General features: G+C 35.0%; 1 protein-coding gene across 1 annotated transcript in view; it reads right to left on the minus strand.

The window, feature by feature from the left end:
• The window catches only part of LOC149802502 (thioredoxin domain-containing protein 11-like), a 126,834-nt gene extending 117,443 nt beyond the window's left edge, over positions 1 to 9,391 (minus strand). The window contains exons 1-2 of the mRNA XM_089951746.1: positions 9,173 to 9,391; positions 1,763 to 1,979 (exon numbers count right to left, since the gene is read on the minus strand). Coding sequence (XP_089807872.1) covers positions 1,763 to 1,979; positions 9,173 to 9,333 — 378 coding nt within the window. The 5' untranslated portion in view covers positions 9,334 to 9,391. The remainder of the gene's footprint in view (positions 1 to 1,762; positions 1,980 to 9,172) is intronic.
• Positions 9,392 to 11,163: the final 1,772 nt, after the last annotated feature.

Below are 11,163 nucleotides of genomic sequence, written 5' to 3' on the forward strand. Positions count from 1 at the left end.
CTAACTTTACTCAGCACTTTATAGCCAGGATTATGCTTACTTACATACATACAGACAGACATACATACATGCATGCATGCAACCATCCATACATACACATGGTGGTTTTGAGTGTAAAACAGTTTGAATCAGATACACAAAGCCTAGGCTCATAAAGATAAGTTATATTTTACCAAATATCTATATAATGTAAAGATGGCAATAAGCAACAGGGAGACTGAAATACCCTCCATCTGTTGGACAATCTCCTAAACTGCTGGACACTCTGTAATGTACAGCCCCTGTGCCAACCATTTGCAAGAAAAATTTACTGGAATGGAGTCAAATGTCAAATGCACAATATTTTAATTAAAATTACATTTCCAAATAATGCGAATGACATTATTTTGTTTGAAATTAGCCTTGTACTGGCATATTAATTTGAACTTTGAAGCAAGTCTTAACAAATCTTAAAGTTAAGCTGTTCTTTGAATTTATTTTCAATGATTTCCAATAATTGGAAATCTACTTGTTCCCAGTTTTATTTCATTTAAAGCCCATAACTTGATTTTTAAAGCAAAGAAGAAATTATGTCACTTCAATTTCCCTTTCCAATTTTATCTTGTCCTCTCCCATTCACTCTTGTTCACTTCAGTTTGCCATCTCCCACTCATCCTCAATTACTTCAGCCTGCCCTCTCCACCTTTCCATCTCACACATACTCTCTATTACTCCAGCTCTACTTCTGCTTGCCTATGATCTCTCCAGCTCACTCGTTGATCTCTACAGCTAGATCCTAATAGCGTCATTTCACCCTCTCCCACTTGGTTACTTTTTCTCATCAACTTTAAACAATTCTGCATTGCACATACGATTCAACTGAGATAGCTAGTTGTAAGGAACCATAAAGGTTCTGGGTTAAAAATGACACCTGTTAAATGAAACCAAATTTCAGTTGATTCGTAAGTTTGTTTCATGATTTCTGCCATTTAACTGAAACATACGCTTAATTTCACTCCTCTTTTGAAATAAACCAAATGTTCTTGTGAAAAATGATAAATTGGATAGACCAAATATTTTTAAGTATGGATCAGACAATTAAGTCAACAGAATTGAATCTGTAGTCTGTCAATTCCATCTCTCCATGCTCAAAAACACACAGAATAATAATTTTTTTCTTTTTAGTGCCATGACTCATATATAATACACTGTAAATTATAACACATCACATGTAAATTTTGGGCATCAACTTAGCATTAGAGAGCTATTTTTCACCTGCAATTCCAACATTATCTTAAGTGAAGTGCATAAAGTGCCTTCTTTCAAAAGTAGGATGCCCTTACAAGAGATTTTGCTATGTTAAAAATGCTTGACTGATATGTGTGACAGCAATGACATGTCATTCGTTTTCATGCATATCAATTAGGGTGGTTTGGGCTTAAATTTTCCTGACTCTTATCTTAGGGAAAAGATCCTATTATATCCACATGTCATTACTGCTTGTTAAATCTTTCAACCTGTGGCAGTCATGAAATCCCACCCCCCACCGAGGTATCCTACAAAATAGTGAATTTTGCAGCAAATAAAAAGTTACAATTGCTGATCTCACCCAATTTCAAAAAACAATATGAAATTATTCAACTCATTTATTTCATATGAAATGATATAAATTACTTACAATGTCATACTATTCAGCTGAAGATATAAATTAAATAGTGTCGTGAAATTTATCTGATAAAATTATATATAATATTCAGCTGATGTAATGATACAAATTACTTACAATGTCATGATATTTAGCTGCATTTATGAACTCAGTTCTCAGCTCAATGGACTCAGCAGACCAGGCAGCATAGTACATAACAAACAAAAACTCCTCTTTTTCTAACAAACCAATAGCTGGCTGCAGATTCCCAAAAGGGAAGTCTAACACCGATGATCCCAGTGGGAAAAAGCGGCTTGGTGGCTTGGCTGGAATGGTAAGCTGTTTCTCATGGAAGCTGAAAAATATACGAAGTGATAGACTAACCTAGTTATTCCTTTATTATACAAAAGATTTAAGACTATTACATGAAATGGGTGCTCCTATGTTTTAAGTGTAAATTATGGTAAATTAGGAACATCTAGAAAGATGGTCATGGAAAGTTTGGGAAAAGATAGTAATAAAGCTGTTGCTGCAAGAGGAAATCTCAACCTTCCCATACCATAATAACAGACGTGAAAGCAGTTATATCTTTCAAACGATTTACTCCAGAAGAAAAACACCTAACATGGTAATAACATAACTCAGCTGTACTTAATGACAATTTATTCCATACTGTCAGCACCTGGATGTCAAATGACAATTTATTCCATACTGTCAGCACCTGGATGTCAAATGACAATTTATTCCATACTGTCAGCATCTGGATGTCAACTCTTTGATACATCAACTCTGGATACTCTACATCTGACCCCTAAGACAAATATAAAACTTGCACATATCAATTTAGGATCTGAACAAAACTAATTTTGTGCAATATACCAAATTACTGAAATGAACCACAACAAAAAGGAACAAACCAAACACAAACTCAAATCAATCAAGAATAAAACCAAACTAATAAAAATAAAACTAATAACAAATATAAAGAAGTATTTTAATTTGTTATTGTCTTGTTTAATTTCTGTTGTTCAGGATGTTTCAAATTAAACTTGAATAAATAATAACTGAGCTGTCCCTTGTTCATAATAACAGTAATGTAATCTAACACTAGTTAAATATATTAAGCTGCACCTATGAACAACATTAAAGACAAACTGTACTGTACAAAACATATTTAATTAACATAAACACAGGTGCCCCAATGAATATGGAGTACATTTCAAGAGCAATTAGACAATGGCTGACATCTGTACCTGAAGGAAAACATTGCTTTACATGAAATATACTGAGATCTGAAAAACCACATCAATTTAATAAGAATTTGTTTTCTTTTATCTTTTCAAATTTTAAGTAAAGCAACTGTAACATTGTGTTACAAATAAAAGTAAAAAAAGGACAATTTTGGGCATATGAAAACTGGAGTCAGAGCTTTTGAAATTTGAATCAGGGCTTCGGGTTTTCTATAAGTCATCAGCACTGGGACTGTGTCTAAAATAATTTTTCTTTGAGCAACGTATCATGCCAAGTATTTTGGTAAAAATCCCATAGAAATATTACTTTTCATTCAGGAGGATTAGCAATAATAAGATTCTCAAGGTGGCCATTGTGGCAACAATACTGGACACCAAAATAGGTATCATTTTTATTCAGTACCAACTAGACATCTCTATGTCTTTTAGTGAAAACCCCATGTTGTTAATCATAACAGTTGGGAAGAATGGGTAGATTGTGCCCGTTATGGGATTTTTAATGTAGCTTTAACAATTCAAGTCATACTGATATGATGTCTGCAATGTGGCAGTTTATAGTGATGTCTAGCACTTAGGCATCATGCCACAGACATGTAGCATCATGTCCTACCCAATTAGATTATCCTAACATCAGGAAACCAGTCCTAACACTAAGCTCTTAATGTGAAGCACAAAGCAAGGCAGCTGCAAGTACCATTTTTATAAATCTTTGATATGGCTTGGCTCAGGCTTAAACCTGCTAACTCCTGCATCTGAGGCGGATGCTCTAGCCACTTAGGCCACAGAATAGGTAGGGAAGCATATTGAGTTTTGATTGTATCGTCATTCCAGTATAGCAATTTTTCTCATCCCCCCCACTTCAATCCTCTTACACATCATGGTAGATTGCAATAAACAAGAAGGTACCTGCACCTCAATAATTGGTGCAGAAGTGGTATACAGAGGCTGGACTAGAGAACATCTACTGGATATGAATATGTGTAATTTATTGTGCAAGAAGATTTAAGCAAAAGAACGTAAAACAACTGAGGAATAAAAACAATCACAGTAGTTCTCATATTCTTGTTTTAAATTACTTTATTGTCCATGTAATCATTTTTCTGATGGATTCAATGTCTCCTTTCTTTTTGTATCAACTAGCTTGTACCTGATGTCTTTTTTACAGAATCTCTCTGGTACTTACACACAGAAACAGCAGTGTTAAAGCTATTATCATGACACAACTTTCTCCTGTCCAACATCTCTGGAGAGCATACAAAATCTGAATGGAACAATCAACTGTTTTCATTATTTTTAATGAAAGAGTACAGTAAAGATTTGTGGGAAATAGGGCAAATTATAGAAATGACAGATGCACGTCAATGACTGACCTATCATAACAGTAAAAGTTTCGCGTGTTCGCTGCATCTATTCCAGAACCAAAAATTAAGGTGGAAAATCCCCTATCTCCCCTTCTCCAAAATAGACAACTTACAGTCAGAGTTGGAGATCCCATAGTTATCAAATTAATGTAACAAAGTGGTGGACTGCTCCTGCAGCTTAGCAAATCAGGAAGCACAGAAGAAAGTTTCATCATAACAATGCCTGAACCCATCAAAGCCATAAGCTGACTACCTTTCCAGTCTTGTTTTGTGTGACTAACTGCTAGAATTCAAAGCTTTATAAGTGAACTTGGAACTAATGTTGTTAATTGTGTGTTTGATACGTTGGTGACATACACTGATGATACTGAAATGGGATTACTGAGAGTTTCCACTGACTCTTCCCACCCCATTTTGGATATTCTAACATTTATGTTGGAGTATGTGGTCAGAGTAGAAATGGCTACTGAAAAGGTGGAATTCACTGCCACATCAAAAAGTCTGATTTATGAAGCATACAGGTTTCATCAGTGATATTTTTGTTGGTACCATGTTGATATGTGCTCTCTGCTTGAATCTGGGGTTTTCCAGGTTGCTGTAACAGTGCGGGTTTCTCAATGGTTTTCTCTGAATAAATATGTTGAGAATTAAGAATATTTTAGTTCATTTTACAAACTTTGTGTGTGTGATTTGGATTTTTAATGCAGCTTAAGTCAAATTATCCTGACACCAGGCTGAGAGCAAAGCATGGCAGATGCATGTACCATTTTAAGTCTTTCTTATGACTTGATTGGAATTCAAACCTGTGACCTCCCACATCCCAGGCAGACACAATAACCACTCATACCACTGGAGTGGTTTGAGTCTTTCAGTTAATAATTTTGAATGTTTTGTAAAATAACATGGGAACATGGTTTAATGCTGCTATCATGTGACAACTGGATCTCTGACATCATGAATGTGTAGGTTGCTAGATTTGTTTATTCATGTGACTAGCAGTGCAAATGATGAGTATCAGGCATCAAAGTTTTAGTTTCATCTCATGTATCAGCTGTTACAGATATATGTATCATCTATTAAATTTACAATATAGTTTTTATTTAAGTTATTTGGGTTTATGACATTTATATTGGAATTCTTTAATTCAGTGGCCAGCTAGCACTATAGTAAAGTATATGAGCACAATGTTGAAAGAATCTCATTCATATACCATGACCAATTGCTAAAGTCAAGTCAACAACTATTTAGGTCAAAAAAGCCATGCATTAATTTCGACGGAGGTCACATAAACATGACATGAAACAGGAGTGCATTTACCATGCTGAGCTATCATGCATGCCCTGGTTGTTCATTGGTCAATAGTTGGCAAAGGTGATAACATGACGGTGTTTATTCAATGTGAATTAACTGTTTGAGGATCTTTCAGTGAATCAGATTCTGTTGATTTGGTGCATATATGGAGACTATCTAATGAGAATGCACACACCACATACATTATTCTTCAGTTTATCCCAGCGCTGTAAGAGACTGATAAGAAATAGTGATCTATTTATAATATTTGTTTGCTGAATTTAGCAGAGTGGAAAATCATTCATTAAAACAGTCAGTACCTATTGTATTATTCAAGACATCAGTGATATTCTACTTTCACTGAATTAGCATGAAGTAAAAACATTTGGATTTACAACTTATTTTTCAGTGGAGCTAGCATGGTAGCAAATAAACACATTATACCTTTCATTTGGAATACCTCTGGACAGTTTCTGGATTAGTGAGAAACTGATAGTGTTAATTTAGGATAATATTCTATAAATTCAAATACTGCAAGTTATTCTGGATTCTTTCACTATGTTTGATTTTATATTTTATTTAAATATATTTATATGTTGGAAAATGTAATGCTTCCAGAGTTTACCATGACTTGCTACTTAAGTTTATGCCCCTGGATGTAACACAGCTGGTTAAAATAATAACTAATATGATAACTGCAATTTCTGAGATTAAAAAAAATCTTTTGACATCATGGCTCAACTTAAGATAGTTTAAGTTTTCTAGGCCCACTAGTAAGTGGTTACCTTGTGCCACCACCATGCCATGAATGGTGATGGTGAATTCCAACATTTGTTAATAAATGTAAGAATATCTAACATGGAGTGGAAAAGGCCATACAAAACTCGAACTAGGGTTTACAATGCTGTCATGTTATTGATTTGTGCTGTCTATCAGAGGTCTCAGAAAGGCTTAATTACACGTATTTGGATGCCAATTTTTTTATCTGGGATGCAGAAAACCGCTGAGGCAGGAGTCCTCCTAATGCATGTAATAGGTGTGCGGCAAAATTCAAAGACTTGCCAGTCCTGCATCAGACATCTTCTTTGTGGAAAAATGTGTTGATCATTTAACTGTGCTTATATTTACAATGACAGGATTCAGTGACTGAAAGACCCCTTGATGTACATGTTGCCATTATAAGAGTACATCAAAAGAACATGATACAATAGCTGGGCAGCAAGTTCAAAGGCTCTGACTGGAGGCCAGCTGGGAAAATGTACTGATATTTACAGTGATTGAAATTAGAGGCAGAAAGACACAGATATGTACATGTGGTCATTTATGAATGTACATCAAATAATCAACTTTAGCTTTCATTTTTGTGTTCATTTCTGAATGTAGCGGAATAAGCAGTGCATGTGACCTCAGAATCAAGACATGTTGAGACTTAGACAAAATGCCGTTCGTAAATTTGGATAAGTATTTTGGGGTTAAACAGCAAACTTACAAAGTAACGAGATTCAGAAGAGTGCTAAAGCTGCTAGAATTGATAGTTCGGATGGGACTGTAGCTAAGTGCAAGAAAGTATGTGATACCTAGCTTAGTGTTTGGAACAAGTCCTTACTTCGATTGACAAAATTCAGTCTCACTCTGATGGACGAACAGAGCTATATCAGTGTTATAAAGATTCTAGAAATTAAACCAACAGTTCTTCTAATTTTCATAGTTTTTTGTGGAGGGCCAGAGGTCAGGCTAAAAATGTAAACTTCGCCTTCTTCTGTTAGGAAAGCGAAAAAGACTTTGCCCTGTGATTATTTAACTTATTCAGCCCCGATCCCGTCTGTAGGCATGATCCGGTTTCTGCATTCATTGGCCGATCCCGCCTGTAGTCGTGAATTGTTTACTGCATTCAATGGCCGATCCCGTCTCCAGGCGTGATGAATGTGTGTTAGATACGTCTCTGATTGGTTAGAAATGGTTCATTCCAAGAACTAAACAACTATTAAACCAATCAGAAATGATTTTACTTTCAATTGTGGCAATTTGAATTGTTCAGAAGCCAAGGGCTAAAGTTTGAAAGTGGTTTAACTACACGTGTTCTCTTCATGAAAAATCGTAAATGATGGCAGACGGAAGAGTGATTTTTTATGAGAGCAAAAATGTGGAGTTTCTCGGGTTTGCTCTTGAAAATATTGAGCAAGCTGAGGAAAGATATGTTCAGCAGTTGGATATTTTGTGAGATTTAGATTTGGACATAGAAGTTTCTGAGACTGAATCGTCCGAAGATGATGCTAACAGCGATGATGATGGAGTTCTTGCAGATAAACATTGCACATAAGTTTGTAAATACTGAATAAATAAGTTGTGAAAGACTTTGACAAATAGGGAAAAAATTACATCAATGTCTCGACAAATTCATTTGAAATAAATGGTGAAAATTTCGTGGATTTTGTTTGGATATAAGAAGAGAAATTAAGGTAAGAGTGAATGCATGTGCACGATGTTTTCAAACAGGTAAAAACTATGGGGCACAAGCAGCTAGACACAGCTTTGTGCTTCTGAGGCATATCAGCAAAGATACTAAAAACAGTGCTGGGGCCCAATGAGTTAAGAGGTACATTGACTGACCATACCTTTTTTTAAATGCCCCTCACCTTAGCCCAGTTAGTTCTAGTGTTGTAGCAAAATGTATTCATCAATACATCAGTAGCAAGGCCTAGTTTTGATATCAATTACATTGACAAACAAACTCTTGCCCATTCACAAGCAAATGTTTTGATAGCTAATTGACCATTAACCCTTTTCTGAGCAAGGTAGCAACTATCACTTTTGAGCATGCTATCCTTTGATGATAAAAACATACAAACTTGTGTTTCAAAACATTAACAATAGTGTGTAAATTGCAATTTGTGTTTTATGATCAGAATTGGTGATCTGGATATATATTAACTGCCTCTTGTACACTATCTTGTCATAAAATTAGTTTGAAACTGTAAGTGAACCAGTAGGCCTAACGGGAAATAATGGCAGATTTCGCTAAGTCTGGGATGTACCAGTTTATTTGATTGTCTGTTTTTGTATGGCATTGAAAGCAGCTCAAGAGATAACTGGACATGTGATCTGAGGTTCACAGATGCCCAGGCCAGCCTGGGTTGCTGTCTGAGTGTCCTTGGGAAAGGTACTACAATCAATTTTTCAGACAATATAGTCAGAAATGTGTTAAAACCACAAAGCATGTAAAGAATACAAAAATTTATCTGTCAAGTGGTTAAAAAAACACTGAAAAATATTTACTAAATTATGAAGAGTACTTCTAATAGCATTTTTAAAATACTTCTTATATTACTGCTTCTAAACATAATAATAAGCATTAAGTTAGTGTTAATTTTTATCTCCATTTAAAAGAACAACAACAGTCTGAAATAATTTTTTACACAAGCATATAAACTTTGAAAATGTAGAACATAACGAATGCTTTGTACTTCTGAAATAGCTGCATGAAGGGAATTTTGATTCAGATTGCAAAAAGATGGCGTTCAAGCATTTGCAACGAGCTATAATGCTTAGCCGTGTTTAACCCAGTTTTCACAATAATTGTGCACACGATTTTCTCCCTCACTAACCAATCTACCAGTATCATTATATTTATCTTGCTATCAACACACCTCTGTCCTAGCCTTGCGAGCAGAAACACACTTCCAGCCACGATAACACACAGCAACTCAGGGTGCCTGCACATTGCTCGCAAACAGACGGACAGGATCGAATAACGTCGACGTGGAAGCTGTCGTGACGGAATAACCCCGTCTGCTCCCTCCAGTTCCATTAAATGGACACATCTATCCCACCTGTCTTCTTACAGACACAACCACGTCAGATTTCAAAACCGGATACGGAAATGGGTAGCACTTACTTCGTAAACAGAGCCGACTAGCCTAGGGGTAGTTTCATTAATTTTGTGAAGGCTTACATTTGGAATTTAAAAAATATAAACAAGACAATTTGTTATATAAAAGTTTATTTTAACTATTGTGTTGCAACAATTTAGAAGCAGTTGGGCTAATTCGGCATCGAGTCCCCCCTCCACACATAATAGAATTTATTATCTATAGTAATCAGACACCCTCCCGTTTGTTTGTAAATCCCGCAGCACCCCCACCCAGATTTTAAGAACGAAATGGATCAAGGAAAATAAGAAAGACAGAAGAAATAAAACCCTCTGTCATTTCATTTATTGATTTGTAATTTCAAACCTGACTGTTGCCAAAGGATCCCTAACGGAATCAACCGACTCAGCTTATTGTCGTTCAAAGGAAACGGAGGCTCATGATGTAAACAAGGTTTACTCAACTGTTATTTCCAGGTCTTTTCCATTTCAGTAAAAACTATTTTTGTATGCTTCCAGTATTTGCAATAACAAGTTTTAATATTTATATTTGTTTTTAAAAATTAAAAATCGAACGGATCAAAAGTTTGAAATCTGGCATACGTGCATTCAAAGATTTACTGACATTTTAGATTACTGAAGATGGTGAACTACAAGGTCCATCGAAACACCCCAAACCCTCGGATCACCCCAAAACTTCTCGTTACATGTATATAAAAAAATGAAATGAAAAATACCGTTTTATTTATATCATTTACTGAAATTATCGGTAAATAAAACTCAAAGTTCATTACAACAAGTTTACAAGTTTACATAAAAGGATATACATGGATTATAAATGTGTTCATGAAAAAGGAGCAGCACAACAAATATATCAGATTATAGAGATTTAGGAAACATCATACGGAATAAATATGTGTAAAAAAAAGTGACCATATGAGGATCTATATAAAAAATATAAGGATGGCGGTGAGTCAATATTCTGCAGTCGGTAATCAGTTTGAATATTGAAAAGATGGTCAATCACAAATCCACTAGGAATCTAATCATGAAACACTTGGTAGATAAATCGGTAAGATCTGTCACAAACTTTATTAGTATTAGTTCCTTGAATTACAATTAGCAGATATCCCATATTACTGATACAACCAATAACTTTTTTTGTTTTAATATTTCTGATAATTCCTCTGTCGTTTTCCTCGTACAGATCGAAGACAGAATGCCGTTGAAACTCGTTTTGAAATATCAAATTGGCGATGTTATTATCAGTAATACTCCCATTTACCTGATAGACTCGCATCCCAGTTGGAACATCATCACAGAACAATGTATAAATAAAGTCCTTGATAAACATTTCCGTATATTTAGCATCATTCTCCGATTTCACTTTTATCTTATAACCAGATATTGTTATAATCCAAAATGAAGCTTTATTTTTAAGATTAATCACCACTCCAAGCATATTTCCAGCATAGTAGTTGTACTTCTGATGAACGTAAAATATCTAATGTTCACAAACCGTTGATTCAAGTCCACTAAGCATAATTTGTTCATGTTATGATAACAGCAACATTGTTTCTTTAATTGACATTTTCGTATCGCACTATTAGAGAAATATGCAAACTGTAAATATCGGATGTTGAAACTTGCTGAGATCACAAAGAAACGTTTATTCTCGATAGAAAGATATCAACCTAAAAAAATTGCAACTGAATTTGCTGGGTTCGATAACCGCTGAAGATTTGATAATCAATGTTTGCTAACAAATTT

This window comes from Sinohyriopsis cumingii, chromosome 3 (assembly GCF_028554795.1).
Source record: "Sinohyriopsis cumingii isolate HCF-2022 chromosome 3, ASM2855479v2, whole genome shotgun sequence".
NCBI lineage: Eukaryota > Metazoa > Mollusca > Bivalvia > Unionida > Unionidae > Sinohyriopsis > Sinohyriopsis cumingii.